The following is an 18,855-nucleotide window of genomic DNA, read 5'->3' as shown; positions in this document are numbered from 1 at the left end:
TGAATAATACAAATGTTTTCCTCTTCATCAGGTAGAAAAATAACCCCAAGGCAAATAAAGCCAAAATCAAAATTCAGATCATCCACACATAATTCCGATTCAACTCAAACTTAACATTTCCTAACCTAAAGCAAAACAGGATTAACTCTTTTCTAATCTAATTGTAAATAAAACTATTTTGCTGATAAGTATGAGTTTTATATAGACTAATGAGTTTTATACAGCCTAAAGCACGAAAATTTAAAAGAACTGAAAATAAAAGGTGAAGACTGGCTGGTTACCAAGACAAGAACAGTCAGAAGTTCTGTAAAATGAAAACCACAAGCTAACAAAAGGACCCCAAATTATGACTCATCTTTACGTAATTTAAATTTCATCTGTGATGCAGCAAGCACAAGCTAGTGGAGAAAATGTTTCTAAAATTGTATTTAGTTTGTGTGTTCACTGAATTCCTTACATTTCATGTTTCTAACCATAAATGAAACCCTCAAACTCAAATCATGTTTTTAATTTAACAACGCATATTAGGTTACTCTGAGGTATGTGGACGAGGCCTGAGGGAGAGTAATGTATACTGGGGCCACGCAGCCTAACTAAACAAAATGCCGCGTGTTTAACTGGAATGGTGAGCAATCAGCCTGTGTTATCCACAAGAACTAGTTTCTTGTATCTGTGACAAACAAATATAAATAAATGTAAAAGACAATTAGGAAAAACAAAACAAAACAAGCCCAAAGGCATTCTGGAAACTCATTTCCTAAAAACGGAGTTCTCTCACAATGCCACGCTCCAGGTCAAGTCCACACGCGTATCTTCCTGGTTAAAATGCGCAGGGATGGAGATGGAACTGGTATGTGCTACAGATCACCAACTTAATACTTTGGAAGTACATGGCAGGTTCTAGAAGGCTCACACCGCCTCCATATTTTAATTTTTCAATTTTAGGCAATCTGAATGCTCAATTTCAGCTGTTGATTTCATAATGTGAATTCCCAACCCAGATTTCACTAAGAAAGTTAAAAATAAATGCACTGCTGGGGCTGTTGCCAGTGCACGCATCAGTAAACATCAACAGAAGATTACGGAATGTATGTGAAGTATGTGCACTGAAATTTCAAGCAAAACCCAATCCCCCAACTCGGCTATACCATTCCTTCCGTTTTATTTGGATTTTTTTTTTTTTTTGGTAGCCATTTAGACAGGCCTACAGTGGACAGTATATTCTCTGTAAGCACACATCAAGTCCAACATTTGGTAGCTTTCTATTTGGTTTAAGGCAGTTAACTTGTATCCAGTAAATACTAAGCCTCTCCTAGGCGCAAACCTCAGTGCTGGGCAATGCCCCATCTTAAGTAGGTCGGACACAGAGCTTATGGCCAAAAAAGCTCAGTGTGTAACAGGGGCAGAGGAGGTGGGGAAGGAAGACGCAGTGAGCACATGGACCACTACTCTGACATGACACACACCAAGTACCATGAGAAGGTCATCAACAGACTTCAGCAGGGTCCAGAGGTGGAAGATTCCTATCTGACTAGGCAAATGGGAAACGTTAAATAGAGTAAGCAAATGCAGAAAAAAATCCAAAAGATTAAACTGATCACAGGTTAGACTAATTTAAAGAACAAGGCAAAACAGAATTAAGACAGGAAAGCTTACTGCCTGTGACAGGATAATCAGTCAGTTTCCATGTCTCCAGACTTAGTGTTTGTGCAGTTCACACCCATCTTCCTAATCAGAACTATGACATGTGCTCATGTCCAATTACTCGAGGAGTGACACTATGTACAAGTGTAACCACAGGCTCACCCTTCAGATAATGCTCATGAAGAAAACACCGTCCCTGACAGTGTCAGTAAGAACTCTGCAAGGGGCCCATCCTACCAAGTCACCTCTCGAACCCAAGTGAGGACCCCCCCACACCCCCGCCCCGCTCTATCTCCAGGCCTGAGTCCGCGGGCGCTGCCTGAGAACTGAGGCATTCAGCACCCACGGTGAGGTCACAACTAATCAAGTACCACTCCGGGGGCACTTCACTTCTTGAAGGCATGTAACAGATATTTTGGTGTCCTCTGCAGGAATTGCGTAATTCATACATACAAAGTGCTACTTATTTTTATACTGAATTAAACACCTAGTTTCCAAACCAGGTGCTCAAGAAAAACAAAAACAAAAAACCCAGCCATGTTTTAAGGTCTGCTTTATTAGACACTAGTGTCAAACCAGACACTAATTCTTAAGCCTCTTTATGTCACCCACTATGGGAAAGTGAGATTATAGGGAGGGAGCATGTTCTAACACCTTCACATCTTTCCCGGGACTCAGAGCCATGTCTAGAAGACAGGAAAGGACCCTGGGTCTCTCTCCCCAAGAGGCTATCAGTGCTCATTAGCCTCTTGAGGACTCTGGACACCTTCTCACCAACCTGTATCTCAAAGTGATCTCCGTAGCTGGGCTGAGTTCTCCCTCATCCCCACTTCCCTTCTTCCTATCCCTGGCCAACAGAGCTTTGTGGTATCTTTACTTCAGGCCACTGACAAGCAAGGCTCTCACCTTCTTTCTGCAGGCGCGAGGCAGGAGGAGAAAGGGGTCTTGGTAGTGTGGTGGGAACGAGTCAGCATCCCTACAATCCACAGCCGCAGCTGCCCTCTGCTAGCTGGAAGGACCCGGATCGGCTTCTCGGGTAATTCTCAAATGAGACTAGAGCAGGACTAAGCGGGTAAGCAGCATGACATACTGTTGTGAAAGCTCCAGCTGCCAGAGCTTTTGCTCCAGACTGGAGTTCATACATAAATAGGACGTGCCTTTATGGTTAGAAAAAGCATGTATATGCACACAAAGATAACAAAAATCCCAATTTCTAGGGGCGCCTGGGTGGCTTAGCCGGTTAAGCGTCCGACTTTCGCTTAGGTCATGATCTCGCGGTTCGTGGGTTCGAGCCCCACGTCGGGCTCTGTGCTGACAGCCAGCTCGGAGCCTGGAGCCTGTTTCGGAGTCTGTGTCTCCCTCTCTCTCTGACCCTCCCCTGCTCATGCTGTCTCTCTCTCTCTCTCCTAGAAATAAATAAAAATATTAAAAAAAAAAAATTTCTAGATCAACTTCTTTATTTGACCTGATCACCTTATACCCCAATGTTCAGACACTGGATGAGTCTTCCAAGACCCGTCAAGCACTCTAAGGGCCAGATACTCTGGGAAAGCCTCCTACATAAGACCTTTATATGCCTAATTTCTTAACTATCTTACTTCTGTGGAGACACAGAAGTTCAACCTTTATATGCCTAATTTCTTAACTATCTTACTTCTGTGGAGACACAGAAGTTCAACCTTTATATGCCTAATTTCTTAACTATCTTACTTCTGTGGAGACACATAGTGTCTGGATTAAATGAAGAAAGAAATTCGGCCTTGCCGGAGGATGAAAATGACACCATAATCTTCAAAGACGGTATTGCAATTTGTTAAAATGACAACTCTTCAGATCGGAAGAGGTAAACCTGAAAGCTAAAGGCATCCCCATGTATACGGTGTGTGATAAACCGTTAGAACAGGCAGCCACAGCGGTGTCACAGGACACACAAGGCCCTCAGAACATAAAAGAAACCAACACATGTGCACACACACATGCATGCAGCGCTATGAAGAAATAAACATTTACATCCATAAGAAATGCACAAATCTACCTTGAAGCAAGAATCTTTACAGGTTAGAAATCACTCCCCTATCCGTATGAACAAAATCACTTAAGTGTTGAACCCTAAATAACAAAATATAATTCATGTGCTCAGATTAAAAAATTTGTCTCTTCAAGGACAAATATCATATGTTTGCAAGTATAGGAGGATTAGGAGGAACTTAACTGAGGACCATGGGGGAGAAGAAGGGGGAAAATGGTGGGGGAAAGGGAGAGAAGCAAACCATGAGAGACTCTTGAATGCTGACAAAAACTGAGGACTGATGGATGTGGGGGGAGGAGGGATGGGCATGGAGGAGGACACTTGTGGGGATGAGCACTGAGTGTTATGTGGAAACTAATTTGACAAACTATTTGTAAAAAAAAAAAAAAAAAAAAATTTATCTCTTCAGAAGGACGATGAACCCTCCCCTGGCACTCCTAGGACCACATCCTGGCAGGGGCTCTCTAGCGTTAGCACAGCCTCTGCTCTATGGCTGACCCGCATCAAGCACCCCTAGTGCACACACATTAACCGCAGGAGTATGGACAGGTGAGTCCAGACGGCTTTGACAGCCCCAGCTCCTAGGACGAGAGAACCCTGAACACCACACAGAGACGAGGGGTAACTGTGTCATTAACAGGGCAGCTCATGTACAGATCTCACCAACCCCAAGAGATGATGTGGCTTTTCATTTCCAAAGACAGAAGCTTCCCCCATATTGGGATCGCAACACTCGTTAACTTCATGAGTCCTGGCAACGACCTTCTAAGGCAGTGACAATGTCCCTGTTTTAGAGATGTGGAAACCCAAGCCCCGAGCTAGGATTAAGTTAATGAAGTCATAGCCTGCACCACCCAGGGTAAGGGAATGGATTTCCCTTAGTGCCACTGTCACCTATGGATTCCTTGACCACTGGAGACGTACAACTGCTATTAAGAATTGTCAAATTCTAGCAAATGCCATGAATACAGAGAGCCACACAAGTGGCTTGATGCACCAGGGCATAAAAAAATGCATACAGGTGACGTGGGAGTCAGAAAGTGGTCCGTCCCCACCACTGCACATCTCTGTGACTCGCACTGAATCAGGGGCTACAGAAACTGGAGACATCCTGCTGTTTCTCCTACAACTATCACCTGTGTTCCTCTGGCCAAGTTTCTCATCTATATAATGAAGCAGTTATACCTACCCCACAGGAAGGTCGTGAAGATTAAACACAACCTTGCATAGTGCCTGGCACCAAGGACAAGTTTCTTTTCCATTCTCCAGTCTGGCGCAGACAGGCAGTAAACACTGTTAATAGTTCAGAAGGAACACGCCAGTGTGGGATAAGTAAGGAAAAGTTTCAAAGAGATCACAGAGCACAGCACCTGGTGCTGAATATACTTTTGAATTTGTACTTATGAAGGGGAGTTTCTCCTGAGGCACAACGGGAAAGACGACTGAAGGGAGAGGGCGGCACAGCACACAGAAGGCCTTCGGGGCCACTGTGGACATGGGGGCCGCTCCTGCACAGGACCGTTCTGACACACCCTCTGGGCTACTGGGTCCAGGACAGGACTCCATTTTCCTTTTTACCCTAATTACCATGTACTCCTTCCCTTCTGTCCTATTTCAGACGTACAGAAATCCCCAACTATCACCTACTGCTACCATCAGTGTCATGATGAGTGTGATTACTGACAAACAGGGCCTGCTGCACACAACTACAAGAGATGCTAAGAGCAAGTCAACCCACAGGTTCCCATTTTTCTGTGTTGTATTACCAGCTACTGTCATCCTTTCTACTTTTTCTTTCCTTCATAGGAATATGTGGGCATGGCATGATTGCAGTGGTCCGCCCTTATCCACAGGGAGTATGTTCCAAGCCCCCAATGGATGCCTGATACCATGGACAGTACTGCACCCTCTATATACTGTTTTTTCCTACATACACACCTTTGATAAAGTTTAATCTATAAATTAGGCACAGTGAGATCAACAACTAATCACGGAATAGAACAATTATAACAAAACCTGTAATAAAAGTTACATGAATGTGATCTTTCTCTCAAAATATCTTATTGTACTGAACTCACCCTCCTTCTTGTGAGATGTGAGATGATAAAATGACCACTCAAAGAGAAGAAAGGAGGTGATGATGCAGGCATTGTGATGCAGCATCAGGTTACTGACCTTCTGACATGAGAAGATCACCTGCTTCCAGAACGCAGGTGACCACGGATAAATGTAACCGTGGAAAGAAAAACTGCAGACGGGGTGGGGGTGGGGGGTGACAGGGACTGCTAGTTATTTCTGGGATCATGGTAATTTAGTTAAGCTATAACTCAATTTTTAAGAGTAGCTACACCCACCATTATTTGGCTAAGTTTAATAACCAAGAGATAGATAGGTAGAAAGGGATTACTATCAGTGAGCATTCTCCCAGAGACATAATAAGTTATTGGTTTTTCTCNACATGAGAAGATCACCTGCTTCCAGAACGCAGGTGACCACGGATAAATGTAACCGTGGAAAGAAAAACTGCAGACGGGGTGGGGGTGGGGGGTGACACGGACTACTAGTTATTTCTGGGATCATGGTAATTTAGTTAAGCTATAACTCAATTTTTAAGAGTAGCTACACCCACCATTATTTGGCTAAGTTTAATAACCAAGAGATAGATAGGTAGAAAGGGATTACTATCAGTGATCATTCTCCCAGAGACATAATAAGTTATTGGTTTTTCTCTTTCATACACATATGTACACACACACAGGGAAAAGACTGCTAAAATACAACCTGAAAAAAATGTAAAATTCACATTATTTCCAAAAAGTAATCCTATTAATAGAATTTTAATCACTAATAATAAAAGACAAAGCAATGGCAATTAAAAAGGTAAAACTCATAAATAAAAAAGGAGTAAAAATCATACTCCAGGTTCTGAAACAGGGGAGGAGCTCCGACAGAAGAGACCGGAGCCCAAGCATGACGGCCCATCATCTCATGGAGCGTCGCCTCTTCCAGTGTGCACTTGAAAGGATGACAATTTCAAGAAAATGTTATGTTGAATTCACCTCTGAGTCTCCACCTCGGGCAGCTCTACTCCCCATAAAAGCACCAGTAGCTAGAGTCAGTACTTACTGGAGCAAGACGGCCTTGTAGAAGACACGGCTGCCTTAGAGGTGGCCAGCCACCTGCCACTCCAACATGGCACTCTCTTTTGGAAGGCCAGGGTACATCTCTAAGGGGAAAGGCCTCTTTCCTGACTCAGCATAAGTTCTAAAGTCCACAGCTAGAAACGTGCAGAAGGATGGGGGGGGAATTCTTTAAATCCACTGAATTTATCTTTTATCGATGACTGTTGATTGGTCTCAGCATAAACAGATAGGTTCTGAATAAAATGTGTTGGTGGAAATGTGCTCTGAGCATCTTTAGGTTTTAAGGTTCCCCTGCTCCTGTCAAATTACCTGTAATCACTTGCCGTCACCACATTAAGCCCTCTTTAAAGGGTCTCTCATTTACCTCAGTGGATGTCTTTAAAATGCATTCTGTTTCTATGGCAATTTAAATGATCACCTTGACATTGCTTTTCTTACTCCCCGTGAATAAAGAAAGGGTATGTTCTTTATCAGAAAGTGACACCTGCCATCAAAACTGTTCTCTGGTGTTCCGGTTTCCAAAACGTAACTATTAGAAGGCCAGGAACATGAGCTCAGGTGAAGGGAGCTTGTTCGGTTTTCACTAAGACTAAATTTAAACTATAAACCTTCATTTAACATGGATTTTTTGTACTCCTTCAAGTCTCAAAAGAGAACATTACATCCCCAAAGACTGAATCACTTGTCTCTTTTAAGAGTTATCAGAATAGCATTGTGCTGAAAGTGACAGTCTGGCTATGTTCTGTTTGCTAATGCAGCACAGACTTGCTGGCCAACTGCAACTGGCGCGAAGTCCTTATCGCAAATAAAACTATTTTTGTGCCATTTCTATTTTTCACGTAAACGTCACCAGCTCTTCCAGACCCGGGACCTGTCAAGTGGTCTGTTGCCAAGGCTCTGCCTGTCAGAAAGGTCAGCATCCAGTACCTTCCAGTCGGGCCCCAGAGGGCCTCTCTTGGTCTTGACTGACTGGAATAACGCTGGGTCTTCATCAGCTTTGTAGTCCTGCAAAGCAAAACAAAGTCAGAGGCAGAGAAGAAACCCAGAGAAAATTCCTTAACCTTGCCAAAACAGCTCTTTGCAGCTACTAAAACACAGGACAGAAACTGATCAGGCTTGTTACTGTGCTCTTGCATATAAGTAGGGAAATGCGTCATTATGATAGTAAGGTTTTGGCTTGGTTCTGTTTTATACTCTAACCTTAAGGCAAGACGACTACACAATATATAGTATTAAAAGCCTTGAGAGCTAGCCACTGGTTAACAAATAGCTCAACAAACCTTCCCACATTTTTTAACAGTTTCAACATGTCGATACACACATAGCCAACATTCAAGAAATAAAACGTACCCACCATCCCAATCTTGACTATCCCCATAGGTGATGACCGAGAGCTACCACTGTGGCTGGGAACACAGGTCGGAACTATCAATCCTGTGGCACGCCTGCTCTCTTCCACGGCTGGGTCTGTGCCAGTTCAATGACAAGGCCAGCCAGTCCACACCCTTGTCCAGAGGCCCACAGGGTGCAAATCCCTTAACTTGCTCATGGAAGGACTGCGCTCAACGGAAGGACTGCACTAAATGGAAGAAGGACTGTGCTCCATGGAAGAGGGACTGCGCCCATGGAAGAGGGACCGTGCTCCATGGAAGAGGGACCGTGCTCCATGGAAGAGGGACTGCGCTCATGGAAGAGGGACTGCGCTCATGGAAGAGGGACTGTGCTCCATGGAAGAGGGACTGCGCTCCATGGAAGAGGGACTGCGCTCATGGAAGAGGGACTGCGCTCATGGAAGAGGGACTGCGCTCATGGAAGAGGGACTGTGCTCATGGAAGAGGGACTGTGCCCATGGAAGAGGGACTGCGCTCCATGGAAGAGGGACTGCGCTCCATGGAAGAGGGACTGTGCTCCATGGAAGAGGGACTGCGCTCATGACAGCCCCCCGTTGTCACAGGAGGCGAGCAACGGGTTTATGACTTCATCATGGAACTACCTCAGTTATGTCAGTCCCAGGGGAATGGCCTTAAGACTTTGGTTGTATGCAAAGTTCTAGTGCCTGTAAATTCTATTTCCCTAACATCCTCTTCCTTATGGAATGGAGGAAATGAAAGAAGTAAATCTTTTTAAACCTGCCTGCTCTATACACACACATAGAAACACAACCTACAGTAAGAAAAAACTACCTTAGAGAGCTAAAGTCCAGATTTAAAACAAGAAATGAGTGTTAATGGCAACACTGAGCAGGGGTCAGCTGGTGAGCTGAAAATACTACAAAAGGAGAACCCAAGCCTTCTCTTGCAGAATTTCTGAGCCCGGGGTCCTTCCCAGCCTTCACGGAAGGAACATGTAGTACAGGGAAAACACTCAGACAAGTTGTATGTGAAACATCACTGTTCTAGAAAGAAAGGCAAGCAGCGAACATATTCTAATACAAACTTTCACAAATCAAAGAAAACATGTTGAGAGGCAGCCGCCCGAGTTTCAACATTTACTCAGTAAAGGCACATGACATGTCAGTAATTCCTAAAGAGAAAATTATACATAAATTGTGTGAAGGAGGAAAAACATGAGATTCACATAGAAAACAAAAATTTTCAAAAAGGCCCCAACAGGATGCTAAACTTATTACACAAGCAAATTTAGCTGGCTACCCTGAGTCATGCTGCTTTAAGGTATGCAATGTGGTATCAGGCATTGGGTCAGGCAGCACTCAGGTACGACAGACCAGGACAAGCCGCCTCCAGGGGGTCAGAAAACTGGAGTTACCTCACGTGTCTGGGCACATCACAGAAAGGTCAATTTGTCAACTAATGTGAATTCTTAAATTCCAATTTAGAGCTGCACCCTCCAAACTAACCACCTCACTGCTGAGACAGGAATCGATTGTAGAGGTGGTCTATACACGGAGGTTCACAGTGCGAAATCAGCCATCCTGCTAATGTAAACAATCATGCAACGCCATAAACTGTTTCCCTAGGTCAGAGGCTTGGAAGTAAAATCTAGGAACAAACTCACTTTTCCCCAAAATTGAAAATATTTCACATCCTATCAAATAATCGCTTCTGACACCATGTCCCTCACTCGAATCTATTCAGTAGCCAGCACATAGAGGGTAGCGTGCAGGATGCTAAGAGGGGAGCCCCAGGGGGCTGAGGGCACGAGGAGAACCGGCACCTACCAGCTCTAGAAAGTCGCAGTGGAGCTGAGAGAAAGGAAGAGTCAGACAAAGAGAAGAGGACAGAAGCCCCAGAGAGTAGGAGCTAACTGCCAATAGAGAATAGAGAGACTCAGAATCAGAATTGAAATCAATGGACACAAGCCAAGGAAAGGCATTTTAAAAATCAGTTTTAACATCGGGTTTAAAGGTAGGAAAACCTTAATTGCAAAGGCATATGTTAAAATTTTTTGTGACTAAATTTTTAACTATCTGCATAATGTCCAGAGGCCTGGCCACTGTTTACTTNGTTTAAAATTTCAAATCACTTGGGGGGGGGGGGCACTTTCATAGACTTATACCATCTCAGATGTGACTCACTGTGGGCTTGCAGTCCCAATTTTTTTCTTAATGCGAAATGTGAGCTACTATGGAGCCTGGCATGGGCCGAATAGTAAGCACATTTTCTAAATCTAAGAGATGCTCCACTGTTTTTATGTGGCATTAAGAAGGAATGCACTCAGCCAATAAGGCATGCCGGAACGGGAAGACGAATCCTAGCTCTCAGTGTACTAAAAGGTGAGGAGAAGAGGGCAGGGAGCCTAAGAACTGATGAGCTGGGGCCTGCAGGGCCACCCTACGGCTACGGCACGCACCAGTGAGGGTCAGGTAGGCTTCACTGACAACACTCCTTCAGGCCCTTCCCGATCCAGCTCCGTACCAGGATGCCCACCGCAGGGCCTTTCGATGCCTATCTGACATATTAACTGAAGAACACAGAGTAACACTTCAAAACTTCTCCACTCTGAACCTAATACACTGTTGCAGAAAGTCTACTTTCGAGCCTTCTTAGTACCAGGTACATACACCATGATACCTTCACGACAATACCTTTCTGGACTAAGATTCACAGAATTACAGAGGAAAACCCCACCAGGAAGAACATCTACGCCGCCTCGTCCCAAGGAGTAAGTGGTACAGCGCTCCCACCCTAAGACTTCCACTCAAGCCTTCCTGGTCTCTGTGCTTGGCTCATTCTGGTGCACCACACAGGAGGCAGCAGGAGTGTGTCCACAACTGCCAGATAAGCAAAACACATTTCAAAAACACCCAGTAGCAACAGCAGCAGCAGCAGCAGCAGCAGCGACAGCGGCAGAGGTATCAAAGTGGATCTGCCTCTAAGGCAGGAGTATGTGCATATAAAATATTATACACACAAACACATCTCTCTCTCCAAGGTAAGTCTTCCCAGCTTTTTTCTCTTGACTAAAAACCAGCAAACATTAAAGATATTACACTGAAAGTGTAACAAGACCCAATTATTAACAATAGCACCTTAACCCTGACAGATGAGGATAATGCATCTTGTCAAAACCTAGGAATTTTTGTTTTTTTTTAACGCTAGTTTGAATACGTAAATGTTTAATCAGTTGAATTAAGTGGCAAGGTATTAAAAAGCAGGAAGCAGGTGTAGCTGTAACAACCTCAGTTTCGTACCTTTATAACAAAACATTTAATTGTTTTGAACAATATCTTCTTTGCTACAATTTTATTGTTAGGTATCTGGTTTGGTCTTTCTGTATTTGAAAACCAGCCGATTTATATCCGTATCACAATGAACAAATATATTCCTTCATGTATGACAGTTCCAGCATACAGAATGCAACCTCAGCTACCAATTATAGCTGCAAATGAGCAATAGTGTGGAATGAGACAGCCTGCTGGCTTTGTTAGTATTCTGTCTCCTTTGGGGTCCCATGGGGAAAGGGGAGGCTCTGATGAAGAGAAGCCCTTGGCTCATGGTTTATTGTGCTTGCCACCAGCTGCAGACTTCTCATCTCATTAGTTCCTTTAGAATACTGTGGGTGAAGACAGCTGTAGCCTACTTGAGTCTTCAGCTCCTGGGTATTCTGAAGGCTGAATTTGCTATGCACTTTCTGTAATCCTTGGGAAAAAAAGAAAGCAAATTCACCAGGCCAGGGAAATGTATTTTTAAAATGAGTTTTAAAATCACGTTTAAAAGTAGAAATATCTTATTGCTAAGGTGCACTGTGTTTAAAAATTTTTATGATCAAATTTTAATCGTCTGTGTGATGCCCAGAGGCCTGGCCAGGATAAGGGCTCGGTAAAACCATCATTATCAAGTTAGGTGTAATGTCCCTAGACACTGCTCACTCCACCAATACCAGCGCCTCAACAACAGGAAAACACAACGGTATCAGCATAAGGTAGATTCAGATTAGTGTTAATACAACTCTATTTAATTGAAAACTCTCACTTAAGTAAAAAAGGAGGCAAGTGAAAGTCAAGACACCCTTTGGAGAACAAATAAAATATAATATGGTAAATAAATGGCTTACTGAGTCTCCATGCTGGAGCCACAGAATACATTCATTAAATTCTTACAAATAGCTGTTTTCTGTCACTGGAATACAAACGTCGTGCTACCTCTTGGGTGTACATCTGTTACTCTCTACAGCTCACAACAGAAACTCTCAACAGAAACCAGCTTCATTCTGGTGAAGACAAAGAATATTAGTTTTATGAATCTTTCAGCATAGTGGCTGTCCCCCAAAATGCAAGTACAAAATCAGTGCTGAGCTAACCCAAGTGTCCTTGAGCCCAGATTTAACTCATGATTATGAATGGGGAAGCGAGTAGGAGGTGAGGGACCGGTAAGAGCTTCTTGACAGCTTGTGGAAAAGTCGAGATGAGCTCCAGACACCAGAAACGGCTTCCAGAACCACGCATGGGTCACCACAGGTGCGGCTAGAGGTAGGCTAAATGAGAGTGCCTAAGTCATAGCACTGGCAGCCTCCACACCTGCTCCCCAAAGGGCCNCAAAGCACAAAGCAACATTTCTTTGGGGCAAAAATAAAAACTTGAGAGAGATATTAGGATCCTGCAGCCTGCCGGAAAATGCTTTCCTTTAGCACAAGATGATTAATTAGATGTCTATTCAAATAGCTCAAAGATAATCACGAAGTTGCGAATGCATGGGTATCGCTGCTCAACCTAGCAAAGCTGATTTCCACTAATCACATCCTAAAAGTAAAGACCAGGATGAGGGGGAGAAAACCAAATTAAATATGAAGATAAATAACAAACATCATCTATTAACACAGCGCTTCATTTTTCAGTACATATTGTGGTACTTGGAAAACAAGGCGTTCCTGGATCCTATCACCACTGACCCCAGCGCATAACTAATTGGAGCTGACAAAATTTAAGCCAGGCTCCAGAGGGGAAGCCCGTTAAAAAAAAAAAAAAAAAATGTTTGCTTTAAATTTTGCAATAGCAAGTAACAGAAGTGTAAAGACAAGGAACATTTACGAACTTGTTTAAGAAACTCATTTCAACAGTTATTTTCAAATAAGTAGCTTTCTTTCCTATTTTTAATTACATCTCCCCAAGGACTCCTCACCCTTTCAGGTTCCCACAGAGCACCATTAATATAGTATAAGTAAATCTCATTAATTCAGCTCCTACCACCTTGGAATTTATAATAATTCGGACAGGGGCTGGACTGAAGTTTATCTTTGCGTGATCTATGAAAAAAAGATTTGCTACACAAATTAATAAAGTAACAAGATCTCAGGAGGGCTGTTTAAACAGTTCAGAAGTGTTTTAGAGCAATTCAGAAGCATTCATTTGCATATAATTATTATGCTAATTACAAATCATTCTTATCTATTCATTAAAGCAGATTCCCAAAGGACCACTAATTGTCAATAACTTGTTGGCCTAGTTTCTGTTACTGAATGTACCTCAGAGGAACAAAACTGCATTAAAAATATTCTCTAATTCAGCCTTCTCATTAATCCTTACCGGCTTCCCACCAATGAATCCTACAAGGCGAATTTTTAAACAACTGCACTCAGAACAGAGAAATTCAGTGAAACCTACGGGCTGAAGAGAACACTTTGTGACTGTTTTAATTTCACAGAGACCCTGCCCAGAGATCTGGGGTTGGGAGCAGCGGGGCTGAGCATGGGAAGCAGGCATAGGCTGCCCACAGAGCTCTGTGCTGAACGGTGGCCACAGTTTAGAATGGTCAGGGCCGGGCCGGGCCAGGCCAGGGCAGAGCCATTCTTCCAGAGACCGCCAACACTGTTGTGCTTAGGAAGGCAGACCTCCAAAGCCTTTGGAAGGTTACAAATTAATAGAGAAATAGAAAGAAATCAATTTCAGCTCTGAAAGGAAGTTACAACCAAAAGCTTGAAGGGACTGGGCCGCCTGGCCGGCTCAGTTGTTAGAGCATGCAACGCTTGATCTAGCAGTCGTTAAATTTGAGCCCCACACTACTTAGAAAAAAATAAATAAAAGTTAAAAAAGAAAAAAAAGTCTGAAATGACAGACTCCATCTCCTACAAACCTGCGGGGAACCAAAGAGTTGTGTTCTGGATGAGATGCCGGCAGGTGAGGGGGAAAGGAGTAAGCCCTTGGTGGGTGGGATAAGGAGTTCCTGGATAGCCCGGGGCTGGTGGGCCACTCCTCAGCCCTGCCCTCAGATAGGTGGGCTACTGGTTTGGGTAAGCCTGCACTTCATGCACAAATACACATTGTTACTACAACCAATTTACTATGTTTGTATACTTGTTACAACATTCTAAAATGAAGATATTTTAAACTCTTGATATCAATGTTAATTAAACATTACATATTGAATGATTAAATTGCAAATGCCTGAAATATAAGTAATATGTTCAGGAGAAGTCTTACCTAACACAAAATGTATTTATCTCCTTAAATGACAGATCATAAAACCTATTCTATCAAATTCCTTAAACTAAAACAAGGGAGGGAAACCCTAATGAATATTCAGGTGAGTCCTTTCCAGCAACATGTCCGTGCTGGTTCATGAGCTGACCCCAGACACAGCTGTTCCTAAGCTCCAGGACCCCAGTTAACCCATTAGCACCAATTTAACAAACATTAAGTAGGAAACAATTGCAGGGGGAAAAAAACCCTTTTTTTTTTTTTAACAGCAAGAGCAGAATCCAATAAACAGCACCATTCTTGCTACTGTCTTTGGAGGACTTATTAGATGCCAGGCACACACGCTCTCCCAGCTAAGCTCCCCGCGCTGGAACGCAGGTGATAGACTTCTGGGGGTGGGGAAGCGAGACCTCGTGCCCTCATGGAGCAGAAGAGCCAAGACTCGATGCTGCTCTGTCAACACGCTGGCCAACCACTACACTTTTAACTGCAAACATGTGATGTGATTTACACGTTATCTTCTGAGGAGACTCAAGCACTGGAGGGACTCTGGCCCCTCTCTGCCTGGAGAACCTTCCCTACTAAAATTATACTGTTGGGGGCCCTGGGTGGCTCAGTTGGCTGCACGTCCGACTTCGGCTCAGGTCATGATCTCATGGCTTGTGAGTTCGAGCCTCACGTCGGGTTCTGTGCTGACAGCTCAGAGCCTGGAGCCTGCTTTAGATCCTGTGTCTCCCTCTCTCACTGCCTCTCCCTCACTCATGCTGTGTGCCTCTCTCTCTCTCAAAAATAAACTTAAAATTTTTTAAAGAGTTATACTGCTTTTTTAAAAAGCAGGTAGGGGCTTTTATAAGGAATACACTTTAAAAAGCTCGATGTGAAGCTGTTTATGCAACTTTTTTCAGCTTCTCAAAAAGGCATTTCTTCCCTCTATCCAGAAACTGGAGCAATTATACTTCACACCCCAGCACCTCCACCGCCTTCTCTACTATTTTATTTTTTAAATATGGAAGAGATCAGAAGTAAACATTAAGTTAGCAGGTTCTAGTGAAAAAGCGTTTTGTGCAAAATATACTTGTACGTGGAGATTTGTAAGAGAAATTTAAAAGTCCTTGCTAAGACAACCAAGCATGAGCTCAGCAATATGTTATTTTCCCACAAGGGGGCACTGCCATCCAACTATACCTTCAAATACACTAGGACATTCTCCAAATCCATGGCTGGATGTAAATCTTCTAAGAGTTCCAAAAGTTGACCATATAAGGAAGCAGAATAAAGTGGGAAACATTTTTACATTTCTTTTTAATAAAAAACCATGCCTACCTTTACTTGTATCTCCTTTAAGGATGGGGGGTAAACCTCTGTAACTTACTACATAAAGGGTTTCAACAGTGGCTTGCTTCCCAGCATGGAAAGGTGAGACAAGAGAAGCATTTGACAAGTGGAAGTTTCTCAGGCAAACGCAACATCACCGCTACCTTAAAACCTGTACTTGAGTTGTTGTTTTATTCTTTCCCCCGAGTTCAAGGGGGCTACAAGTACAGTTAGGAGCTGGGTCAGCTGTCCCCCCTCCACACCCTGCACACACTTTAATAAGGAGCTTCTGGAGCTCTCGCACATACACCAGAGAGGAACTACAGATGCTTAGTCTAGGTTCATTGTAATGGCGAAAGGAAGAGGTGCTCCACCGGATGGAGTGTCTGCTCATGCCAAAGAGAATGACTGAAGCCGCATTTGGCAGCCACAGGCTCTCCTTGGACTCACTGCTCTCAGCCACAGACTTCTAATAAACAAAAGCCCTTTTCAGGGCTGAAGAATTAGGTAGCCACTGCACAGCTCTGAAAAGCAGAAAGCCCTTCTTAGGAAGCAAGCGGCTATAGTTGGAACAAAAGCAACATCTAGAATGCAGAACTTTTTGAAAGCCGTGAGAGATGATGAAATGGAGCAAGGGTTGGTGCTGACTGCTAAGGGTTATTACCCATCAAAGATTAATTTGGAAAGTCTATTAGGTTGACCCCAAAAATGTCACTTGTGTGGATCAAAAGTTGACAAATATTAACAATTTCCCAAAGTCAGAGCTATTTAATATGTAACTTTTTCTAGCTAGAATTCATGTTTCCAAAGGAAATAATTTAATCTTATTAAGATTTAGAAAGCATACTTTATGATGCTTGCATTTCCTTGAAATTAATCACATATCTTCTAAAGGCAGTACAGTAAAGCAGATGTTGCCAAGACCGCACACTCAAGTGTGTAACATCTGGGCACTGCCTGGTCGCAGGAAGGTATGCCCGAGTCTCTTCCTAGAGAACAAGCAGCAAGTACTGCTTGAGGTGTGACCAAAATGTACATGCCCAAATAAATTAAACCAAGTTCCATCAGCTTTCCAAGGCTGACTTTCAGGGAAAACTATCTTTAAAAAAAAAAAAAAAAAGCAGTAACTAAGCACAATATACACTCATGGTTTAAAACAATTAAAAAGGGCCATTGTTCAGGGCACCTGGGTGGCTCAGTTGGCAAAGCATCTGACTCGATCTCAGCTCAGGTCACGGTTTTACGGTTTGTGGGATTGAGCCCCAAGGTGGGCTCTGCATTGGCAGCGTGGAGCCTGCTTGGGATTCTGTCTGTCCCTCTCTCTGCCCTCCCCACGACTCTCTAAATAAATAAACTTAAAAAAAAGTGTCAGACTGTTTTAACACTCAAACAAGGGAACGGTGCATTCAAAGTATAAACAGCTAAATGCATGGAAAAGCAAGTCTTAAATATTCCTTTTTCAAAAGCAAATATGACTTCAGAAAATCAGGTGCGGTTTATTAGCCCATTTCTACTCTCAACTCAAAAGGGACGTTGTTCTGCCTACCAAAACATACCAAATAAATGGATCCTACACAAGGAACAAATGGCCAATGCCAGAAAGAATAAGCAACAAGCACAAACTTTAACTCATTTTCTTTGAACGTCACAATCCTTAAAAGGATTACCACAGAATTTCTACAACCGGCTCAAAGGAGTTTAGAAGACCCCAACAATTCCCTTATCACCTTTTAGTGTCCAACTAAGGCGGGCTAGAACTCTTCTTTTAAATACCAAACTCCAAACCTCGAGGCTCTAGTCCCTGTTTGAACTCAGACTTCGGCTGCAGCCTAGAACCCAGCACCGGTCTGTAGGTCTGTATCAGTGTGGGGCGGGGGGTTTGGTAGAGGCACACTTACTCAGCCCACCACACCGCATAAGCAACCAACTCCAAGTCGTGGAGAAACTTCATTGTGTTTGCTGATTAAGGCTCTTGCACACCCTTCAGACAGATACAATTACTCTTTTATCTGGAAAAATATTTACCATACCAACACAGAGCAAACAGAGTTCCAAAAGATGTTTGCTAAATGAACATAAGAGAAAACGTATGGTGCTCTCTGTAAGCGCCCGCACCAACTTAGGGGCTCCAATCCTTTTATTATTCTATTGCACATATGCAAATTTCAAAATATCCCAGAATTTAGCAGCTATGCGAGGAGGTGACCAATGTCACTAATGAAACTGATGTTTTGGGGAACAGGGGAGATGGAAAGAAGAGCAAGTGGTTGATTATTTGTTTTAAATAAATTAAGCATGCTCTTAATTAACATACTGCAAAGGAAGGAACATCATATGGTGAGAAGATGCTCTAGAAAGACAAAAATAAGTTAGCAGCCCCACTTTTGAGTCCTGATTTCTCTTTCCAGGGCTCATGTGGCTCAGGGAAGTTACAGCACTCCCCCCCGGGCACAAACTCCTTAAGTAAAAATAACGGGTGGGGGGAATGTTTTGGACCATGATCCTCGGAGAGAACCCACTGTGCAGCCCTCACCCTGTATAGTGTACTCGAGCAGGTCCAAGTGTAAGCATGTGCAGAAATCGTCTGGAGAGCTAGATGGAGCCCAGAGGGTTACAGGGGGCTAAAAAATCTGCATTTTTAACAGGCGGCTCTAGACAGACCAAGCTTGAAAGGAAAGGGCCTTAAGCGTTTTGGCCAGAGTCCTAGCTAAGGCTCTGAGCGGCAGGCTTGGGAGGTAGTCACAGCGCTCCCCAGAAGGCCTCCGGAGCCCTGAAAAGAACCTCTTCACTTCCAAGCAATGTTCAGAGAACTGGACCTGTGGGCAGACCCGGCCCACAGCTGGGATTCCCAC

General features: G+C 43.5%; 1 protein-coding gene across 2 annotated transcripts in view; it reads right to left on the bottom strand.

The window, feature by feature from the left end:
• PITPNB (phosphatidylinositol transfer protein beta) overlaps positions 1-18,855 on the bottom strand; it is a 64,187-nt gene that overhangs the window by 13,972 nt on the left and 31,360 nt on the right. For both annotated transcript variants that reach the window (XM_077761666.1, XM_077761665.1), the window contains exon 8: positions 7,744-7,821. In XM_077761666.1, the coding sequence (XP_077617792.1) occupies positions 7,744-7,821 (78 nt within the window). The remainder of the gene's footprint in view (positions 1-7,743; positions 7,822-18,855) is intronic.

The sequence above is a fragment of the Crocuta crocuta genome, unplaced genomic scaffold, assembly GCF_008692635.1.
Source record: "Crocuta crocuta isolate KB4526 unplaced genomic scaffold, BGI_CrCroc_1.0 scaffold348, whole genome shotgun sequence".
Taxonomy (NCBI): domain Eukaryota; kingdom Metazoa; phylum Chordata; class Mammalia; order Carnivora; family Hyaenidae; genus Crocuta; species Crocuta crocuta.
This window is presented reverse-complemented; position numbering and strand designations above follow the sequence as displayed.